This window comes from Dipteris shenzhenensis, chromosome 24 (assembly GCF_047967505.1).
Source record: "Dipteris shenzhenensis isolate YYH24624 ecotype China chromosome 24, Dip_SZ_1.0, whole genome shotgun sequence".
Lineage (NCBI taxonomy): Eukaryota > Viridiplantae > Streptophyta > Polypodiopsida > Gleicheniales > Dipteridaceae > Dipteris > Dipteris shenzhenensis.
This window is the reverse complement of record NC_141619.1, coordinates 23031153-23054927: the sequence shown is the minus strand read 5'-3', so window position 1 is coordinate 23054927 and position 23775 is coordinate 23031153. Positions and strand designations below refer to the sequence as shown.

At 43.5% G+C, this 23775-nt stretch overlaps 1 protein-coding gene across 1 annotated transcript; it reads left to right on the top strand.

Moving 5' to 3' along the window:
• Positions 1-7642: 7642 nt before the first annotated feature.
• Positions 7643-22952, top strand: LOC147886384 (serine/threonine-protein kinase STY13-like). The gene is made up of 2 exons (XM_087395644.1): positions 7643-8624; positions 22215-22952. The coding sequence occupies exons 1-2, from the start codon at positions 7801-7803 to the stop codon at positions 22555-22557; spliced, it is 1167 nt and encodes a 388-aa protein (XP_087251770.1). The 5' UTR covers positions 7643-7800; the 3' UTR covers positions 22558-22952.
• Positions 22953-23775: the final 823 nt, after the last annotated feature.

The following is a 23775-nucleotide window of genomic DNA, read 5'->3' as shown; positions in this document are numbered from 1 at the left end:
TTTTGCTATGGCAAGAATAGTCCCCTCACACATACATGCTTACACCTTTCCATAGCAGTACTTCTTTCCATGGCTTTAGATAAACTATATAATGCCATGCACAACAATTTGATTCAATATGAGGGAGACGTTTTGGACAATGGTAGGGAGAAGCCTCCATGGGGAATATAATTTTTCATGTCTATGGAATTAATGATGACATCAATGCTCATCTAGTTTTGTGATTGTTGGAGAGTGGCTCAACCTTAGGGTTGTAGTTGTGGGGTACACCAAGAGCCAGTTTTGTAATTTGATCTATTTTATATTGGAGCATAATATATACATCAATTTTGGTTGTCTTCTTGGTTGTGCAATTTTTGAGACACAAGTGTTTCAATTTACTTGTGTACACATGTTAAGTGCTAATCTAAGGATAGTAATGATCTATGGGCACCTAGGATTTTGTTGTGGGTTTAGTTCAAGAAGCAAGCCCGAGCATCTCTAACATGGTATCATGGTCCAAAATGAGATCTACTCTATGAAAAGGTGAATCCAATTTAGATAGGTTGCCAAACTTGTTAACCAATGGCATAGGGTCTTAGGATGTTAGTTCAATTCGTTCAATTTCTTCAAATCTACTGGCTTCAAATATGCATATTCCAAATTTTGGGAGCAATTACTCCTCGTGGAAGGTGTGCTTATGAGCATTGTTGGTTCAAAGGCATGGAAGGTGATGCTTGTGAGTGGCATTGATTCAAAGGGTTTGTGGAATTTGTGGAGTCATTGTTGGAGGAGCAAGTGCATAGACCAAGGTTCAAGGACATCTTAAACTTGTTATTGAGAGGTCTCTCATGGGCATTGATGGAGCATTTGTTTTCAAAAATAGGACTTCACACATCTAGTTCAACAAATCTAATGCATTGGTCATCATTAGTTTAAGTGACTTCACTTGGCATGGTTTTAACCATGTCTCAGTTGCACCATCTTTGCTCTGGTGGCATCTTTTGTGAGGTAAGCCATATGTGACACTTGTTACAGCATTTAGTGAGCAAAATGTGAACTTCATGGCCATGCCCATATCCTTTGCAATCTTTTTTTTGCATAATTTCAATGTCCTTAAGTCCACCATGCTGCAATCCATGTCATGAAATTATGGTGGTGCAATGCGAAGATGGCCATAGTTGGACACTGTCCTTGGAGTAATGTATGTTGCATTATACCATTACACATTTCTTTTTTGCAAAGAGGAAAACTTCTCTCTAGCATACATTTGCTTACTTAAATCCTCATGAATGGTAGTGAACTTACCTATGAATGACTCAACTAGTTTCCACTCCTCAAAGTCCAAAAGAAATGCATTTCCTACCACATCTTAAGGAAACGTATTCCCAAAGGAGGCAATAAACAAGATCTACAAATTTGGAGGCAAGTAACTATGCTCAATTGCAAATGTAGATCTTAGCTTTGAGAATTCAATGGAAACAAAAAAGGTAGATTACATACGAGTAGAAGGGGTTTATCAAGGGTAGACATATTCTTGAAGTGATCACATCAAATTATGGGAAAGTTATGAATATGCCAAAGACACAAAGTAGAGTATATCTTTATTAAACTTGACATTGATGGGGCTTATGATGGGATATTTTAGTACAACATTTATAGGACATGGGAATTGGGCCTTATAGTACAAGCAATAAATCATGCTCAATTACAACTACAGATCTTTGCTAAATCCTTGCTTGTGTGAACTTGAAAGAAAATGAATGGTAGATCACATTTGAGTAGGAGAGGCTTATCAAGGGGTAGACATATCCTTGAATTGATTATCAACTTATTGGAAGGTTGTGAATATGAGAAAGACACAAAGCAGACAGACATATGCCCTATTAAAGTTGACTTTGATAAGACTTATAATAGGTTGGAGTAAGACCATTACAAGCATTATAGGACATGGGGATGGGGCCTACATTCACAAAATGTATCAAGAAAGCAAGTGCTAATGTTAAAGCGACAAAAGGATAGAAAATAATTAAAAAATGGATGCCCCAATCTACATATAGATTTATTGAGAATGACAAAAATCCCTCAAATAGTGATGAAGAGATCTTCATTGTGAATTCTAGTCAAGACAAAAAGTTTGCAATGTTGAAAAGCATGAAAGGGACGAGGACTTTTAAGATGCAAAATATTAGAAAATACCTCAAATGATGGAGAGATTGAAAATATAATTATTATAGAGGGGTGGAGTAAAGAGTTCAATGAAAGATAGAAGCTATAGTAATGGATCATTTGGAGGAAGAAATTTATCAAGAAGAAATGTTTGAGGAAGCCTAGGCTTTGGATTTGGCCTTGCAAAAAGATTCCATAAATCTCAAAAGTAGAGCAAAAAAAAGGGATGTTTTGGAAAGGATCATGTGCTAGTTTATGTGATAGGATAGAACTAGTAATCTCATGACACAAATCGAGTTAATGCATACAAAAAGCAAGTTGAGTGCTAAAAGCAAAGTGGTTCTAGAACATTCTAAGATTTACTTTAGAGGAGGCAAGATAGACAGACTAAACTAAAGCAAGTTTCAAACTCATTAGGAATAGCCATGCACAAGAAAAGATCCCTTTACTTTTGAGAGGGGATGACAATGATATTGACACATAGGAAGAGATCTTAGAGATGATTTTGCAACAATTTGTGAAATGACTATCTCTACAATCACAATTTTGAATAAGGATGTGAGACAGGCAAGAGTTAAATGGCAACAAGCAAGAAATAATTTTGTTTCCAAGTGTGATCTAATTCAACTAGATGATGTCTTTACTCTTGAAGAACTTGAAGAAGTAATAGGTGCTATGGGAGATGGCAAAATTCCAAGAAAAGAAGGTTTACATATTGAATTATACAAGCAGTTATGGTAGGTAGTGGGCTACCATTTGTTAGAAGCCTAGTTTGGAGCAAGTTTAGTACCACATCATCTTTAGAAACTGATTGTCAAAGGAGTTAATAAACAAGGGCAAAAATTTGGATTCAAGTATTCGTGCTAAGTTGTAGATATAGATGTTAACTTTGAAAATTTAAAAGAAATAGAAAAGGGAGATTATATATGAGTAGGAGGGGTTTATTAAGAGTAGACATATTCTTGAAGTGATCATTAACTTATGGAAAGGTTATAGATATGCCAAAGACAAAAAGTAGGACATATGCTTTATTAAAGTTGACTTTGATAAAGCTTATGCTAGCCTGAATTGGGACATTTTAGTACAGACCTTATAGGACAAGCTACTAAGATTATAACTATAGATCTTTGCTAAATCCTCAGCTTTAAGAACTTGAAAGAAAATGAAAAGGTAGATCACATCTGAGTAGGATGGGCTTATCAAGGGGTAGGCATATTCTTAAAGTGATCATCAACTTATTGAGAGGTTGTAAATATGCCAAAGACATAAAGCAAGACATATGCTCTATTAAATTTGTCTTTGATAAGACTTATGATAGGTTGGATGAAAGAGATTTTAGTATAAGCATTACATGACATGGGCATGGGGCCTACAGTAAACCATAGCACATAAGCTTTTGGCAAATGCTTCTTTTAAAGTCATGTCAATAGAAAGGTGACTTGGGTCTTTTAAATCAAAGAGTTCTATTAGACAAGGCTATCCAATAATTCCCCATTTGTTTGCAATAGGTACTAATGTTTTAAGGTGGTTGATTGAACATGAAGTCTAGTTAGGGACGTTGAGAGGTATCATAGTCCTGATGGCATGTAGCTAGTCAATCAACAAACTACAAATAATACAACTCTCACATTGAGGAACACTTTTGAAGCTGTTACAACTATGTTAGAGTGTGGACACTTTTTGTAAAGCTTATGGCTCTTTAATCAATTATCCCCATTGGCAAGGCTTGTTATTTCCCCCTTTTTTCCCGTGACCGACCTATACTAGTAGCTTAACGATGCAAATTTTTGAGAAAGGGATTGTCCTCAGACTTATTGGTGTTCAAATGGGATTTGATGTGACATGGAGAACAGCTGGGAGAAATGGATAAGATTTCAAGCCAATTTGGATAGCATACAAATGGTCATGATTGTATATATTATTTTCTATGTGATATGAAGAAGAGATGGGAGAAATGGAGAGGATTTCAAGCCAATTTGGCTAGCATACGAATGGTCTTGAATTGTTGTATATATTATTTTCTACTTGTCATATTGGATTCCCACTCAAAGTGGACTTAACCAATTCATGAAAATGTGTGGGTCCTTTATATGGGGAGGGAGTATTAGCTAGAGAAAATTTCTTTGACCAAATGGTCGTGTTGCACAAGGCCCAAGGAGGATGGTGGACTAGGGGGCTACCCAGAAGCTCTTTGTTGCGTGGATATTAAAAGTAGTATAGGGATCCAATGAGAATTCAAGTGGGTAACTATATCTATCCTCAAAGCTCCTAGAGAGAAGGCAACTATTGGGAGGACTTCAATTGAGGCTTTTGTTGATTATGGGAGGTATGGAAGCAAAGCAAGCGAAGAAAGAAATTGAATGGGTAATGGGAGAGAAGCAAAAGTAGAAAATGGTAGGCGAGTTCAAAGTTTCAGGTATAGCTTGAGAAGAGGAGGATCACAAGAGAGGCTAGGCCATAGACATTAGGTAGAGTTATCATAGCTATAGGAGGTGGACTAAAGGATCACGGCTTAAGAAGTAGCATCATAGTGGCTTTGTTTTAATGGCGACTAAGTTCTAAGTTAAAGAACGACAACTAAGTTCTAAGTTGAGGGATAGCATACTGGTTTCTACTTGCTCTTGGATGCAATTAAGTGGAAAGGTCGTGCTGGTCTCAAGGGTGACTCCAGCTTATATGAGAATATCTAGTGGTCTAAAGCGATTTCGATTAATGGACAACCGGTTGCAATGTTGGATCTTCCGAGGGCCAAAACCCTTCACAGTAAAGGCATTGCTTTTTGGATTCTTCTGTGGGACCAAGAGAAGGGCCGACTGGAAGACGGTGAGGAGTCTGCTAGAACACTTCTTCTTAAATGATAGAGAGGAAAGACTGCTGCCAGAGGTCTTGGAAAGGGTTCCTGAGGAGAGGCCATCTAACACAATTCTGTCTTTGGGTTGATGAGTAAATCAGTGGTGTGTGGGGAGGACGATTCTTCGAAAGAGTACCGTGAGGTCGATGTATAGAGGTCGAACCATGTATGATCAGCAGAATCTCAAGTGGAAACTCAAGAGGTCACCTAGATGGTGGGCTGATAGGATCAAGGAGGTTTGGAAGCCATGTGAGTTGGGCAAGGCGTGTTTCTTGAAGCTATGCACTTGTGGCTGCTATTTCGTTCCAGAGTAGTGAGATGGAAAGATTTAAACTTCTGTTACCCACTATGTGGGAGAGACAAAGAAGATGTTTTGCATCTGTTTTGGGTGTGTTTGGTGGTAAAAAGAGTATGGAGCTGTCTTGCGGGAGCGGTGACAAGAGTTGGCCTTATGGGTAGCTTTAATTTGTATGCTAAAAGGAAATTGATTCTATTGGGGGAAAGCAAAGGTCTCCTGTCAACGCTTGCAGCATGGTGGCCATTCCATAAGAGCTGTTGTGTTCCTTGGGATCTGGTCTGTCAGAAATAGGATAGTTTTTGAGAGGGGGGTGAGCGTTGGCTATGTGGAAGAGGCTATTGTTAGAGCTACCAGGGTGTATTTGCTAGATATGGGGTCTATGGTAGCCTCCGAGGATGGTTTGATTAGTGAGAATCTTAAGAGATTAGTAAATAGTTTGTGAGAAGCTGCTTGTAAACTGGGACCATACCTTACATATTTTTGTATATTTTATTTCCATGTTAATACAAGTTGGTAGTTTTTGTGAAAATAATAATAATAATAATGAGTAGGTCCCCCACCAAGGAAACACTATAATGCATAAAACCCACTTCCCCACTTCTCGTCGAACCTATATGCTGGACCAAGTGACATTCCATAAGACCAATGGTAAGCACCGTTTGATAGAAAGCTTCCCCACTTCTCGTTGAACCTATCTCTATACTAGACCAATTGACATTCCATAAAACCAAGGATAAAACACCATTTGATAGAAAACATGAAACAAAATTGCAAACACCAAGCATGCATTCAGGCTTGTGTTGAGTGAGACTATGTTCTCAGACTCGAGGGTTGCCCATAGAAGATACCTTGCATGAACAGTCATGAAGAAAAGTCAAAGCAACAAAGGTGGGAGTGATGAAGAGGACATAGGGTGTTTCATTTGAGCAAGAGGATTCAATTATATAGGGGAAGGGAAAGCAAGGCAAGAGAGGGCAATAGTGCAATGCCAAATGAGAGAATGATCTCTTCGAGAAGTACATGTATGGCTCAAGGTGATTGTCTGTAGTAAGAATGAACTCTAGGGATGTGTGATGGTTTCTGCAACAACAATTGAGGAAAGAGCGGAGGCGGAGGGGAGGAGAGAGAGGGGGGCTCTGAAGGGGCCCTAGTATGCATGCGAAGGTAGTTGGCATGCGAACGACACCCCAATACTACGCGTGTGAATGACATCTTGAGAAGAGAGATCTGACTTGGAAGTTGTATGAGGTGTACAGCTGTGCGTCACCTATAGGATGTAAAGATAATTTGGGGTGGTTACACACCTAAAGCTGGTGGCGGATGGGGTTGCATACACACCGCCCATGGCTTGGTGGTCAAGCCTGCCACTAAGCAGAGGTGTATTAAATTTTTGCAGATAAGAAATCCCCCGCCCAAGTGCTTGAGCGGGCTCTTGCCGGCCCAAACTCGAGTGGAGAAAATTGGGCCACTCTGTATGCATTTTAATTTTTTGGGTGGGAGGGTCGTGCTTTCTTCCAGTGTGTAACCACCCTTAGGGCTAGTGCACACACAACAGAGAATGCACAGCTGGTTCAGGTCGCACGATTTTGAATGAGAGCGCATTTATGCATCCCCACGTGCTCTAATTGGCACCTTGGTTTAGAGAGGTGCCACTTCGAACACCTCTGCGCCACGAACTTGTCACCGGCAGCAGCAGCTAGTTTGAGGGTGCATTTTCATCGAGTTTCTCTCCACTGCAAGGTGTGGAGAGGTGCCAATTCGAGCACCTCTGCGCCACCGCTTGTAGTACTGTTAATAGTCAGTCTGAGGGTGCATTTTCATTGCCACACATCGTTCCGCTCCATTGCAAAGTGTGCAAAGGGTGCCCGGGCAGGCTTGAACAGTCCAGCAGCGGCTGCTAGTTCTAAATATCGTCGTAGAGCAACTGGGAAACAATTTGAGTGAACCAATGATTGCTGTTTAAGGGCGACTTGAAATTGCAGCCAATGCGTAGTCGAGCTGCTCAGACATTGGCAGTTGGGGAGGTGGAGGTCATGGGAGTGTGTGAAACTGTGAGGCGAGGAATGGACGAGGGTCATGGTACTGCGACGACGCAGCCAGCTCAGGTGGGCGGAAGTAGCAGCAGCAGAGGCAGGCAGTTCAGGTGAGTTTGCCGTGACAGGCAGCGCGAGGTGCATCTCCCGGGATTCGAACGCGCGCGGGCAGCTGAGGTGGGCGAGCGAGTCCGAAGTTTGACTTGGAATTTAAGCCAACGGCAACTCAATTGGCACGTGGGCGCCAGCGTGCCGGTTGGGGCTGCCGGCCTTCTATTGATTCTCCCTCTTTCTTCTTCATCATCATTATCATCATCTTCTTCATCTTCTTCTTCTTCTTCATCATCTTCATTTCCATCTTCTTCATACTTTCTGTTACCTCTGCTCCATTCCTTCGTCCATGGTCTCCTTCCCCTTCCTTAGCTCCATTATGCCATCTCCCTCTTCCCTTTAGCTCCTCCTCCTTGCCCATGGCCTCCCATAATGCTGCCCTCGCCCTCTTCCCCCCCCCTTCCCACCCTTGGTCCGCCGAGCCTTCCAACATGTCCATCGATAGCCGCCACACCAGCTTCGTTGGCTCTAGCGTTGGATCCAACGACTCCAGAACTGAAATGCTTATGCACGATGGATTGCGCCGGACCACTACCAGAACGCCCCTGGACCAGAGTGTCGTCTACGATAGCACCGTCACGCATGCTCTCGGGGAGGACGCGCTGTCCAACGCACTGTTAGATGATAGGTCCCCCGCTGAGGGGCTTGCAGGCTATGAAAATTGGACGATCGACTTGCACAGACTGAGTATGGGTCCAGCGTTCGCCCAAGGGGCCTTTGGCAGACTTTACAGGGGGACTTATAATGGTGAAGATGCTGCGGTTAAGATACTCGAAAGGCCTGAAAACAATCTCGAGAAAGCGCAGCTCATGGAGAATCAATTTGCACAGGAGGTCATCATGCTTGCAACCCTCAGGCATGAGAATGTAGTGCGTTTCATCGGTGCCTGCAGAAAGCCGATGGTCTGGTGCATTGTCACTGAGTATGCAAGAGGCGGTTCTGTTAGAATGTCTCTTGCGAGGAGGCGACCTGTCCCCCTGAGGGTTGCAATGAGGCACGCACTGGATGTAGCTCGAGGGATGGAATATTTGCACAGTGCCGGCGTTATTCACAGAGACCTGAAATCAGACAACCTGTTGATAGCTGACAGATCCATCAAAATTGCAGATTTTGGAGTTGCGAGGATCGAGGTGCAGACGGAAGGCATGACACCGGAAACTGGAACTTATCGTTGGATGGCACCGTAAGCTCTTTCCCGCCAACGGTTATTTTTAAGTATCTAGATATGGATAGAAGTGCGAAACTAGAGCCCAAGCCTCACGATTTCTGTGGTTTAGTAGGGACGAAGCCATGCACCATTGAGATTCAATGAAAGTTCGATCACGATATACTCTGAAAGTACGCACCCTAGCACATATTTGCCCATGCATTGTTCTGGGCTTCATGCAGAGGGATTAGTTTGAGAACAGGCTCCAGCAGTTGCAAAAGATGATGTGAAGTATGACATCCACAGCACGCACTGGGGGGTTTGGTTTGATGTTCTGTAGCAACTAGGTCTGTGGGCTCGGCGCACAAGGGTTGCATGAACTAGCACTAAGCCTTCCAGGTGGCTTTCTAGACTTGGATGGCAAAGGCCTTTAAGCCTGTATTTAATAATTCAAAGCCCAGAAATTTAGCTATCTTTTTGGGGTGGCCCTTTCTCCAATTTCTGCACAGGCTTGTGCTGCTGATCTCTTCAGGTGAGTCTCTTAATACAATTTCATGCAAGATGACTGTCCAGTCCTTTCCTCAGGGGCTCATCCCCTCGTGATATAAGAGCAGCTTTTAGGTCCCCGCACTTCAGTCTGTCCCCAAAATTTTCACTTCTACGTTGTGGTTTGCTCTCTGTGCATTGCCTGTTGGCTACCTTTTCTCAAGTGTGACGCTCAGAAGTATTGTCAAGACAATTGTTCTGACAAGGAGTGTACCTTGGAGGACAATAATCATGTTCGAGTCAGCCCTACACATCTGGTGCAAGCAAGCACACGAGTCTATAAAAGGATTATGTGTGCATCGATTTGGAGGATGTTTGAAGACATGCTGGTCTACATCCACCGTTGGGTGCTGATGATGGGATGGAGATGTTAGTAGCTGGTCCTTGCTATGTGTAACTGAGTTGACTTTTGTAAACCTTATGGGTGATTGTTATGAGATGCAAAGCAGCTCCTTTTTTGTTTGCTGGTATTCTTACATTCATCTAGATATATGCATGCTTGTTCTCGTAGTGTTTTCTTATGCAATGTCATGCCTTGTTGTAATTTACTGTGCTGGAGATTGTGTGGGTGTAGTGCTTGTGGCACCGTGTGAAGAGTATTAATGTTTGTAGGGGCCATTACTCTGATTGGGTCTTTCATGTGCTGTAATTGTTGTGTAATGGTCAACGATATGTGAATGATCTGAAACGAGGCAACTGGCGGCTGTATTGGTACCACTATTGTTGCCTTGCATGTTGATCAGGACAGACTGCCGATCAATTTGTTGATATGTGTCGGGCCGACAGGCCTTTGGTCTTTTCCCTGCCCGGACCTGCTGCTGCAGTCCACCAGTGGCTGGGCCTATAAATGGCATCAGCTGATTCTACTGCTGTCTACTGCTCCAGATTTGAGTGTTTGTGTGTTGATTCTTGTGCACACATATTCCTTGAAGTCGTATCGACATCAGTGTATCCATTTGGTTAACATTCTTCTGTAGGTTCTCCGTTCTTCTGTTTCATCAGAGCTAGGTATCCATGTATTAGGGTACAAGCCTGAATTCTCCAACACCTAGATCCCGCATGCAGGTATATTAGTTGCAAATCAATCTCCATCTACTAATGGGTTTTGGTTTTTGTAGATATGATGCAGATTGATTGGTCTTATCTTTTATATCTAGCTTTTCTCTATGGCTTTGTCCAGGACCTTCTGAAGAACACTCTTCTTTGGATACTATCTTTGGGGTACAGCCAGAGTTTTTTTATATTGAACTTAGAATTTCCAGATAATTTATTCTGATGTATTTAACAGCTGGAGATAGAGTTTTTAGGATTCCATTCAAGAGGCTTGAATTTTGTATCTCCTTTTCATAATACACGTAAAAGTACTCTAAGTTTGGCTGTCTACTTCCATTGGGGAGATGCAACTTTTTCTCTCTTGGTCTATTGTCCTTCAAAGAATGCCCTGCTAGGTTGGAGCCTGTCTAGATCTCTATGCAGATGGGGCTGTGCACCATGGGCCACCTTGGAGGACCGTGGCCCGAGGTTGCCTGGCCTCTGCATCATTGGTGGTACTAAGGGAACTATGGTTGGGTGGTGATGCACTAGCCTACACCAGATGTGTCCCAATGTTTATGTACTGACCTTTGGTACTCATGCAGGGATGCTTGGAGACAGAGTCGGTCCTAGAACCTCTAGGTTAGTTGTGACTAGCCTTTAGGAAGTGTTTTATAAACACCAATGTAGTTGACGTTGAAATCATAGTCAGGACACGAACAGCTTTTGGAAGATAAGACACCTAAGATACATACGGCAATCAACAATTAGGAGAGATATGGGCTTGGTTTAGATAGGACAGCTAGGCTCGTTACTAAGTGGGGCACCTAACCTAAGTTGGCTGAGTTAAGTACTTACTATGTAGGGCTCACTTAACTTAAGTAGGCTGAGTTAAGTATATAGAGTTAAGACGATTCTAAGGTTCTAACCTTAGGCATGGTGGGCAGAAATCATAGGGTAAGTTTAGGTGTGCAATAGACATCAAGGTTGAGTAGTGTGGCACATATAGTAGGGCTGAGCAGTGCAGACATGCAAGTTTGAGTGGTGTGCCCGTATGACAAAAATGCAAGATCTTAATTGTGAATTTGCATGTCTATGACAGATGGCGATACCAGGGCAATAGTTGCCTTGTATGGCTCATAGTTGTTGGTAGGTGGTTGATAGAGGGCCCCCACAGATGGATTGTAGCGAACACACCTATAGTTCAAGTACTCCTCCTCGCATGTGCTGGCCTTGGCCGTCTATGAATGCTTTTGGTTGTTGCAATTTGTACAATTGTCAATCTCTGAAATTTATTTTATGAGCATAACACTATGAAGGTGACCTTCCCAAGGTGAATCTAAGTGAAAACTGTTGTGTCCTTTAACAATAGGGGCAATAAAACATGTACCTGTCAATGAAAGATGCCAAAGTAACCCTGGAGAAGCCAAGGATGGTGTAGAACCATAGATAACTGAATGTAAATGCCAGAAATCAGCCCAACATCAGGCTAGAAATACAAAAGCTCTAGAATCTACAATCAACCTCGTATGTAGGCACTCCCACGGTCACTCCCTATGTTAGTATTGTGAGCATCTCAAAACCAACACCAAGTTCTAGCTGAAAACCACCGTAGAATCCTCAATTAACAGCCAAGCACAGACAGTGTGTCCCCCCTTTGAATAAAAATTTGAAAATTCAATATTATTAGTTCACTCTGGCCCCAAAACGTTAATCCAATCAACCTAGCCCCTAAAAATTAATATATGCTAGCCCAAAACATTAAACCCCCCGTACAGGAAAAAAATTGCCGCTTGCCCTGCCCACATCCCCCTCCTGAGCTTTAAAGCTCACTTGCTCTTCATCACTCCCTCCCCTTCCCCCTTCTTTCAACGCCCCTTCTTCTCTTGCCCTTCCCCCTTCTCGCAGCCCTCCCTTCCCTTCCCTTCCCTTGCAGCCTCCCCCTCTCATTGGGATAGCGATTCTTAGAGTGCTGTCAGGGAATTGCAAGTTGTATGGGTTGATGCCTGGCTCTGTCGATTATCATAGAAGGATGAGACGTTCTCTCATCCTGCCCCTCTCCCCCTTCCTCTACTCTTCTCTCTGAGCCTTCTCCTCTTTTCCTGCTCTTCTCTCTTAGCTCCCCTGTTATTCTCTCTCCCAGCACCTCTGTCTCAGCTGCCCTATGCATGCTAGCTCGTGCTGTGGCGTAAGATTGCTCGCTTGGCGTAGGAAGCAAAATGCTTTGTTTGACTCTCCATCCTCCTTCCTTCAGGCTCATGTGTGGCCACTTCTCTTAACGCATTCCCATGGCAGAGAGGAAGATGGGGAGGAAAGCAAAAATCTGAAACATTTTTCGCAATAGTAGTAGGATTGTGGGCAGAGAGTTATGCAGAAAAAATGAATGAAAGCATTTTGGCAATGCCATCCAATGTAGAGCTTATCGTTTAAGCAAAGACTCAATCCAAACAATTTAACGTGCAAGAATGGAATGAAGCACAGAATGATCTCGCTGCCACCCTTGTGTTCTCGTCAACTTCCATCTCCATTAGTCTACAACAAATTAGAGGTTAGATTGCGCCAGACGAGGTTAGATTGCGTCAGACGTTACTTTGCGTGCCAGATAATTTTTTATGTTTCATTAGCTTTATGTTAATGAATGTCTAAATAATGTAAACTTTGAAGTTTGAGATTCAATTGGTTATTTGGCATATGATTTTTTAATGCAAAAAAGAAAAAATATTGGTGTTTGAATGATAGTGGAAACATTAGTATCAGGAAAGTTATGATTTTTCAAAGCAATGTTAGCTATATATAGTGAGTGTCCAATCAACAGCCAAGCACAGACATAATGCTCAATCCAACATCCAAACAACCCCTAGACTGTCAAATTGTCAAGCCGGATGATCGTGGAAGTTTAAAATCTCCAACACATTGCAGACACGCCCTTGGCCTAATCACAATTGTAGGAGCAGCCTCCTGCTGAAATTGCGATGAGCCCAAATGTTGGTTGTTGCAGCCTCAAGTTCAGATGGTAGCTAAGTGCATTAGGTAGACCTCCGGAGTGCCGACAGAAACTCAGTACAAAGACTTTGTATAAATGGATGCTCAAGTATGTGTGGGTGCGTGAATTTGTATGTGAGAGCATATTTTTATACTATGGTCTACATCCACTGTTGGGCGCTGATGATGTCAGTGGGGATGTCATAGTAGCTAGTCCCTGCTATGCATGATGAAGTTTATGGTTTTCAATCTTATGAGTGACTATCGTGAGATTGAAACTGCACTATGTTGTGTTTTTAGTAGAGGATGAGTTTGGGAATGTTCCTGGATTCATCTAGGTATATGTTGAACCTATCCCAAGGTTTCAACACCTCTACTTTGAGTTGATCCATCAAGTAATAGAGTTGCAAGTTCAGCTTCTCTCTTTCACTTTTCTCTTTGCTGAAGTCTGCTCCTTGTTTGGCCGGTCTAAATGTTGATATTTTTGCTGGAGTGCTGAACCCATCTTGGAAGACTTCCCACTCAAATCTGACTCATTTTCAGTTTTGAAGGAATCAAAGGGTTGAATCGAATCTCAGTCTTCAAATCTTCAGCTTTTGTCCGTCAATTTGAGATTCTTTTGAATAGAGAGCTAATGGGAGAGTGCAAAAATAAAATTCGGTCTTAAAAAACACGTTGAGAGGATCACTAGTACATGGTGGACAGCCCCTTGAAACACAAAGACAGCCTCGGAACTTGGACATCTTTTGTGAAAGCCCTTCGCTTACAGTGCTTACTTGTCATTTCAAACAAGAAATTCTTTCCGATTGGGATCTATTCCAACAACCTATGGAGGAGAGTGTGAAAGACTATGTATGTAGATAGTTCTGGAGGGAATCCTAGGGGTTCCTCACTTTAAAAGATTGGGAAAAGTGAGAGGATGAGGAAGTTTCACTCCAGAGTAAACTCCTAGGTTCAAAACTCTCTTACCAATTAAAAACCTTGAGAGATCTCATAGACCATGCCGAGACATGGGAGCTTCAGCATTATGTTGCCAAACCTTTTGAAGAAGATCCAGTCCAGCCAGCTTACTTTTTTTAAAAACTGTAAGAAAAATCTGTCTGATCCTTTAAGGCCCGCCCTTATTCTCCTCGGAATCCACCCCAATTTAGAAGCAATCTTGTCCCTCCAATTGTTTAACTGCTGAGGAGAGAGAGCAATATATAAAATAAAACAGATGCTTTAAGAGTGAGGAGGTAGGGCTTATGTACAAAAACTGTCCTAAGAATCCAAAGTTTACAGAATCTCAGTCACCTGTCAAAATTCATAACATTGATGACAACGGGAACATTACATGATCACCAACTCCCTTATCTTATTTGACCCTAGATCCATAGATAATTTAATAACTTGGTGAATTGACAAATGAATTACAGACAAGATGATATGGAAGACCCCTTGAAGTTCACCAAGCCACCAAGGTGAGCGATTGATTCACTGAACAAAGGAAAATTCAATCATGGAACATACATTCAAGAATTATTCTTAGAAAAGAAGAGCGGACCCTCTGGCACACATATGCACGCACCCTCTATGATATCCCTCATTAGCTGACACCATACCTTCCACAGTTACCTTGTTCTACGTTGACACGTCCCAGCACTCCTGAAACCCCTGATCTGCAAAATAACCACACACAACATTAGAACTGAGCAGGCTGCTCACCACCCAACCGTGACATCTACGGGATGTGATCCCAAATCAGAAGATGTCCCCTCCGAGCCACGAGCTGAGCTATTGGCACGAACTCCCAATCAGATCCAAACCAGCCTGGTGTCCCATACCACCAGGTGGCGCTGTGAAGCCCTGGATCTGCCACTGGGCCTTGGGCTACGCTAAGATGCAGGCGCGCGTCCGCGACACAATCCAGGATCAGACCTAGCACCTGGGAACGAAACTCGCTCCCAACTGCACACTGAGAACTGAACCCCCTGGGCCTCTTTTATAGACTCGGGCCCCGGCGCCAAAAATAGCGAAGACCTATAAATAGTTCGTACCCTTGCCACTCAACCCGAGAATCAAGCTTGCCTAGCTCTAAGCCTCCCCAGGCTAACCTGAGCTAGTTCTGTGTAACTAGTACACGTCAGATACCAATCCGTGCACATGACATACTCCCCCTCCTCTAAGAACTCACTCCTGAGTTCGCTAAGAAATCGGGAAATGTTCTTTGGAGGTTTTGTAATGTCTCCCATGTTGCATCCTCCTCAACACGATCCTTCCACTTAATCTTGTATTCCGTGATAGTACGATTTCGAATCTGTCTTTCCCGGAATTCAAGAATAGATTCAGGGTCGTGAGGAATAAAAGTAAATCTGTAACTTCTATAATCTCATGAGGAGAAACAAGTTGATCATCTGCACCCAATACTTCTTTCAATCTACTGACATGAAAGACTGGATGAACTTTAACATCAGGAGGCAATTCTAGTCGATATGCAACTGGTCCAATTCGTTTAATGACCTTGAATGGGCCACAGTATCTGGGGGATAATTTCGGAACCAAACCAGTACTTAGGCTCTTGGATTCCTTAGGAATTCTCAAATATACCATCGTTCCTTCAGAGAACTCTCTAGGTGAACGATGTCTATTAGCATAAAATCTGTCACGATCTTGGGCACTTCTAATAGACTCCTTGGCAAACTGCAACATTTCCTCTTGGCAAACTGCAACATTTCCTGCATGTCTTGCAAGAAGTTCTTAGCAGCATCATTTTGAATCCCTTTTAATCCAACCATAACTGGTGACTTAGGTTGAAACCCGTACATAACTGGTTGACCTTTTCTGTACTGCCATCGGATTGTGCATGATCCGAGGAACTCATACTTAGAGTAGTTTTCAACTTCTCAAATACAAGTGTCCAGAAGTTACTTGTAAACTTTGAGTCCCTGTCACTGACTATGTCAGATGGCAAACCATACAGCTTGAACAAGTGGTCCACAAACTCGTGAGCCAACTGAACAGCTGAAATAGTTGTTCTTGTAGGTAAGAATCTAGCCATTTTTGTCAAACGGTCAACTATGACCCAAATAGAGTCATGACCCTTGCGCGTCCGAGGCAAACCAGTAATAAAATCCATGGAAATACTTTCCCATTTATTACCTGGAATCTGTAAAGGCTGTAATAAGCCCGCGCTTCTAAGGCGTTCAGCCTTAGTAACGTGACAAACTCGGCAACCTACCACATAGTTCTCTATAAATGCACGCATCTTAGGCCAATAAAAGGTATGCTTCACAAGAGACAGAGTCCTATGTATACCTGGATGTCCCGCACTAGGAGCATCATGACACTCCCAGAGAATCTTGGATTTAAGGTCCAGAACATCAGGCACACAAATCTTTTCATTCCGGAACAGCAAGCCGTTCCTAATCATCCACTGACCTCCCGCCGCCTGTATCCTAGGTGGCACAATCCCTGAGTCCTGGTCAACCATGGAGCTCCCATCCTGGACTCTCTGCCAATACGAACTGAAATGACTATCAGTTGCGTATAGCCCTCTCAAGGATTGAAATAGGTCTGAGGATATTTCCGCAAATGACAAAGCATTTACAAACTTAACTCGACTTAAGGCATCCGCCACACTATTCAACGAACCCTTACGATAACGTATTTCGAAATCAAAATCCTGCATTAACTCTGCCCATCTGGCTTTCCTTCCTCTCAAGTCTGATCCGTCACACACATACTTAATTGACTGGTGATCAGTCAATACAAGGAACTTTGAACCATACAAGTAGTGTCTCCAAACCTTGAGAGCATACACTACTGCATAAAGTTCCTTCTCCAGTGTGGGCCAACGATACTGAGTGTCGTCTAGCTTCTTACTCTCAAAAGCTACAGGTCTGCCCTCTTGGAATAAAGCTGCCCCAATCGCATAATCACTCGCATCGGCCTCTAAAACATGAGGCCGGGTAGGATCGGGTAATGCAAGAACGGGTGCTTCCTTGATAGATAACTTCAAGGTTTCAAAAGCCTTGTTCATTGCATCATTCCAAGGGATCGGTTGAGTAGACCTGCGTCCACGACCTTTCAATATGTTGGTCAAGGGTACCGTGATTTGTGAATAATCACGGACTGACTTATGAAGAAATACCGTAAATCCTAGGAAAGAGCGAAGTTGTTTCACAGTCTGAGGGATAGGCCATTCTAAAATCTTCTGGATACGATCCAGATCAATGCTAATACCTTCAGAAGAAATCTTGTGTCCTAAGTAAATGATCTCCTTCATAAAGAAGTCACATTTACTCATCTTGGCATAAAGCTTATGCTGTCTTAGAACAAGTAAGACAACCCGGAGGTGTCCTATATGATCCTCAAGCGTTTTACTATATACCAAGATATCATCTAAGAACACTACAACAAATTTGCCCAGATAATCTCTGAACAAATCGTTCATCATCTGCTGAAAAGTAGCAGGAGCATTGGTCAAACCAAAAGGTAATACGATAAACTCGTAATGACCATACCTAGTCCGGAATGCGGTCCTATCTATGTGTTTAGCATAGATACGGATTTGGTGATAACCCGTACGCAAATCAATCTTAGTGAAATTCTTCGCTCTGGGCAAACGGTCTATCAAATCATCAGAACGAGGTAAAGGATAGCGGTTCTTAATTGTAACTTTATTTAATAGTTTATAATCTATACACATCCTCCAGGAAGAATTCTTCTTCTTTCTTAAGAGTACAGGTGCACCCCAAGGAGATTTACTTGGGCGTATATAGCCCATATTCAGGTAATCCTGAAGCTGGATAGCTAACTCATCCTCCTCTACCTGGCTCATCCTATAAGGTGGTACACTGATAGGTTGAGCCCCTGGGCCTAGTCTATGCGATGATCTACTGCCCTTTCTGGAGGTAAACCTTCCGGCAGTTGAGCTGGGAATACGTCCTTAAAATTATCTAACAACGTTCTCAATTCTCGGTGTTCAAACACACTTAATTCATTTTTGTTAATTACCGAAACAATAAATGAAGAAAGTGGAATCAAAACACACTGATAGACATCATAATGAGAAGTGTTCAATATATTCCGAAGCTGCATCGCAGATAGAATAGGCCCCTGAGAAGGGGGAATCTTATCACACTGAATACAAAATTGGGTGTCCTTGTCTACAAAAGAAAGTGTATGCTCTGTCCATCCGATCTGGATATTGTGGGTTTTAAACCACTCTATCCCGATCAGCAAGTCTACATGCTCTAGATGCATAACATAACATGTGAGAGCTCCTGTGTAGGCTTGAATCCGGATGGGAAGCGCTTCAACCTTGCGATCCCAAAACTGCTTTCCGACTGGAAGCTGCACCTCGTAGGTGTGGTCGCTAGGTACTGTGGACAGCCCCATCTTCTGCGCAAATTTGTAATTAACAAAATTGTGAGAGCTGCCCGGATCAAAGAGAATGTGAACCTGTTGGTCCCTAACTTCTCCATAAACTCGGAAAAGATCATGGGAACCAAACAACGAAGTATTAAAGGTACAATTACAAGAAAGGGGGCAGGTAATGACATTTACTGAAATACCTGTCATCGTAACCTGGTTGGCTCCCTTGGCTGCGGTACGTGGACTTGCCTGGAGCTTCGGTCCTAGCACCAATTTTTGGTTCTTCCGCTTAGGACACTCATTCTTCGTGTGGCCCCGCTCCTCGCAATAAAAACACCGGCCCTCTTTCTTGAGCCTGAGAGTGCGAAGGAAACGGGCCTTACCATTCTTCGCAGGAGTTAAGCTTTTCTTGGAGGCGTTGTCCGTAGACTTCGTCTCCCCAATACCAGTTGCATGCTGAAAGAACTTGCATTTGTTCTTTCCGCTCGTCTCGGTAACTGTGGTTGCCTTGGTACCGGCCATGGTATCATCATATATGCGCGCATATGTCATGGCCTCCTGCAATGTTGTGCACTTGTTATTCTTAATCTGTAACTTATAGGAGTCTGGCAAACCATCCACGAAAAAACCTAACAAGGTTACAGGATCCATTTTAGTGACCCTGGTTTGCAGATCCCTAAATCTTTGAAGATAAACTTCAAAAGTTAAATTCAATTTTGACATATCGAGGGCCTTGAGCTTGCCGACGATATCGTAGTCATCTTCCTTCTTCAGGAACTCCTTCCTGAAGATACCCTCAAATTCTGTCCAAGTATCAGGCTTAGGCTGGAGTTCTTTCCACCAAAGCAAGGCTTTACCTGACATAAACCCTGCTGCTAGCTGAATCTTTTTCTCATCTGGATAGGGGTGAAATTGGAAGTGTACTTGCCACTTGTGTAACCAAGTGTCAACCACCTCCTTTGTTCTTGATTTTTGGTCACCTGGAAAGGGATCCGGAGTGATATTCGGGCCTAGCACGGAGGCCATGGCATCCACATGCGTGAGTGCCTGAACCGTGCTAGCCAGAAGAGTCAAAGTTGCTTGTATCCCTTGGAGTTGCTGTGTCAACCCCGATTGATTAGCGTTGACTTGCTCAAATTTACCATCAAGAGCAGTCGTGAACTCACTGAAGGCTTTCTTAGTTATCAGGTCGTCATAGAGACCCTGATCATCCTCTCCCACTGGAGTGTAATCTAAGTCTTGCTCTCCCATAGCGAACTCGGGATTTGGAGCATCAGACATGGCTGAAATCTGATTTGATTACAAACGGAGAGAAATAACTGACTGAAACGAAGCACGGAGGGAGATGGAGCAAAAGAAAACCGTCCCAGATGAAGCTGACAGAAGGAGATGCTGAAATCTGGTAAATCGGAAGACCACGAGTCCTGGTGCCTCCCCGAACCTGCTAACCGGATGCGCAGGCTGCAATAGAAGCTGTGCGGACTGCTGATGTGGCCTGTACGGCTGCTGACGCAGGCCGTACGGTGGCTGCAGGTGCTGGCGCAGCTGCTGTTCGGTACAGCAGCAGGTACAGAAGCAGGCAGGACAGTCCGTACAGGCTGTACGGATGTCGCTGGAGCTGTACGGGCTGGTATGGAAGCTTCGGGAGCTGTGCAGGGCTGACGCAGGCAAGGGCAGATGCAGGGGAGCTGATCGAAACAGGGCGCAGGCTGAAGGGCGAGGCTGGCTGGCACGAAACTCGAGATAACTTCTCGAATCTTGGGGCTGCTTGTGGGTAGCCTAGCACCCAGCCCCCACCTATATAGGGTGCAGGGCTGCCTGATTTGGAAGCTAGGCTTCCAAAAAAGGCTAAGCCCCTCCAGCTTTGGAGGGGTGCTTTTTCGAAAAAAGCACCTGAGCCCCTCCAACTTTGGAGGGGTGCTTTTTTTCGAAAAAAGCACCTTGTTTCAGCGCAGGCTGCACGCAGCCCTAGGCGCAGGCTGTTCGCAGCCTGTTGCGCAGGCTGTGGACAGCCTACTGCGCTGGCTGTGGACAGCCTATTGCACAGGCTGTCCCGCCACTACAGCCTCATCTACTGCGCCCCCTCCTAGGCTCCGCATCCCCTCCTCCCTTGCTGTCTAATTCCTGCACTTCTCTCCTTTTCTGCTCTCCTTCTCCTCCCTCTAAACTTCTCTCCATAGCCTTCAGAAATTTCGATTCTATTTCACTCTTCTTCTTCCTTTTCCAGATATTTCTTCACCCCTTCTACCCCAGGTAGCCAGCAAAAACGCAGCAGGAAATCTCGAATTTTAGGGCATACCTGGAAGAGAAATCCGTCAAATTTCTCGCATCAGAAGTTCCTACCTCAGGAGTTGGCTCTGATACCAACTGACACGTCCCAGCACTCCTGAAACCCCTGATCTGCAAAATAACCACACACAACATCAGAACTGAGCAGGCTGCTCACCACCCAACCGTGACATCTACGGGATGTGATCCCAAATCAGAAGATGTCCCCTCCGAGCCACGAGCTGAGCTACTGGCACGAACTCCCAATCAGATCCAAACCAGCCTGGTGTCCCATACCACCAGGTGGCGCTGTGAAGCCCTGGATCTGCCACTGGGCCTTGGGCTACGCTAAGATGCAGGCGCGCGTCCGCGACACAATCCAGGATCAGACCTAGCACCTGGGAACGAAACTTGCTCCCAACTGCACACTGAAAACTGAACCCCCTGGGCCTCTTTTATAGACTCGGGCCCCGGCGCCAAAAATAGCGAAGACCTATAAATAGTTCGTACCCTTGCCACTCAACCCGAGAATCAAGCCTACCTAGCTCTAAGCCTCCCCAGGCTAACCTAAGCTAGTTCTGTGTAACTAGTACACGTCAGATACCAATCCGTGCACATGACATATGTCTTGTTCACACTTCACCACTGGTGACATAAAACCGCAACCCTCAAACTACACAATGGCCAAGCCAAGCCAAAGATCATGAGCAGCTATGAACTGTTTTCATTAGGGTTCACTAACAGCTCAAATAAATACATGAATTCCTGTAAAGGCTGCACACACTTGGTCCTGTGAATCTTTCGTGGTTAAGTGCATCCACGTTGACAATTAAATTTCAATCTTACATCAGATAGTGGAAGATAGAAATGAATCCTAGAATCATAGAATGAGTCTCCACAAAGTTGTCGATGCTGTCCTTATCATAGCTGTGCCCAATTATCCAAGCGTCGACTGCCTTGAACTATATGGCCATGACACCAATTACATTCCATCAGCCTTGTACTTTTACAATGCAATGGTAATCTCATCTAGGTAGTAGGTATTGGCTGGTAGGAATCACTAAACCAAATGTGGTTCCAACCATTCCTTCCGGCAATCTGTTATTCCACCTTGGAATGGTAGTTTACTGCATTCTTGAATCTTTGCCCACAATTTGTATGCCTCTTACTTTTGATCCAGTAGATGTATTAATAAATCTGTGTGTGTGTGTGTTTCCCCTTCTCCCCTTCAGATTATTATTGGCGATTGATTTACAAAAGGATTTGTTTTATTACTACAAATTATCTCAGTTGTAATTGTTCACCTAGCAGGGCTGATAATCTTTTACCTTCTTACTACTAGTGGGATGTTTAGGGTCATGGCCATGTGTCCCATCAGTGGCTTGCTGACATTCCCTAAGGGATTTAATGCTAACAGTGGCTTCTGGGGGTGGTGTAATACAGGGAAATGATACAACATCGATCCTATAATCACAAAGTGGATGTGTACAGCTTTGGTATAGTCTTGTGGGAGCTTGTGACCGGAAATCTTCCTTTCCAGAACATGACTGCAGTCCAAGCAGCATTTGCAGTTGTGAATAAAGGTATGCGGCCGCCAATTCCTGCAGACTGTCCCCAAGCCCTTGTACAGATTATGACTCGCTGTTGGGATGCAAGTCCAGAAGTAAGGCCGTCCTTCTCTCAGGTTGTGAGGCTTCTGGAAGACGCCCAGCTAGTAATCATGAGAACAGTTGGGGTTCCAAAGTTTAGATGCGGTTGTTTGGCACCCCCTCTTACTACAGATTAAGAACATGGGTTACGACTCCTGTATATTGTGTTGTGATCATCTGCTTTATCATATAGGATCAAAGTAGTATTGTAGGATTAATTATCCAAGAATTTATCATGTATTCTCTTCCTCACTCAGTAAATCTGGGGGGGAAATTTTTAAGTGATTTTTTCTTTGCTGGTTAAGGACTTCAAACTCCTCTTTTTCAAGTTTTTCAATCTACTTGCTAGTGTTTGTGCTCATTGATTAGGATATGTAGGAGGAGCAATGTGATCTGTTTTTCCTCTCTTCCGGGAGAAAAGCTTCATGTGGACATGATGTAAGGAGTATTGTCCTCTGTTCTTTGTAATGCTGAAGAAGTTTTAAAAAGCCAAAATACAATGGAAGGCGCTGTCCAGGTTTGTTTTTCTTTTTGGAGGTTTGCCTGGTTCAGATTTATTAAACAGCTAGATTTGTTTCAATCACATGTGTTTTATGAGGGTCCTGCATCTCCTTGAGTGCAAACAATGTCATTGAAACCCTAACGTCTTGAACGGAGTAAGAAACTTGTGGCTAGGTAAATGGACTGCTTGCTACGGGGAACACCTTGTTGGACATGTCAAGTGTGGGATGTACACACTGATCAGCTAGTTAAAAGTGAGCTAAACCGTTATTCAGTTGATAGACGCCCTATATTTCAACGTGCTATACTGTACTTGATTTGGAATCCTTTGCTTGATCAGTCAGCAGGATTGATTTGATAGTCTTGGTGAAAAGCTTTATTTTGAAAATGGTTGTTCAAAATGTACCTTATGAAGGACTGAAAAGGACTCTGAGAAGGTTCTAAGGCCAAAGCAGTCTGCAGACCACATCGAGGCCTAATTTTTCTTAGGCATGGTTGTTACGGAGCTTCAACACCTTTCATATACTCAAGGTCAAATGCAATTTTTGTAGTGCTGGGGTGAGGGGACCTTCTTTTCCAAAATGCACTCTCATTAGGGCCGCTGTCTTCTTTTCCTATGTGCTCTCTTGCTTTTTCGAAGTCATTGGAATTAATGGATGCATGTGCTTGTGCATAATCTAAGCATATTTTAGGTTGCTAGCAATGTCCAAGCTCTATTTGTTTGTGTCATCCCCAACTCATAAAAGAGGACAAGAAGTGCAGTTACCTTATTGCACTCATGGGGTGACACACAATGTCTACTCTACTATGATTTTCCCACCAAACTCTAGAGGTTGTAGTCATTTTGCTTGTTT

What these genes read in the sequence shown, in the direction of transcription:
- LOC147886384 (XM_087395644.1), top strand. Translation starts at nt 7,801, where the DNA reads ATGGCCTCCCATAATGCTGCCCTCGCCCTCTTCCCCCCCCCTTCCCAC. An exon ending in ACTTATCGTTGGATGGCACC is followed by an intron (nt 8,625 to 22,214) that starts GTAAGCTCTTTC and finishes GGTGTAATACAG; the next exon opens with GGAAATGATACAACATCGAT.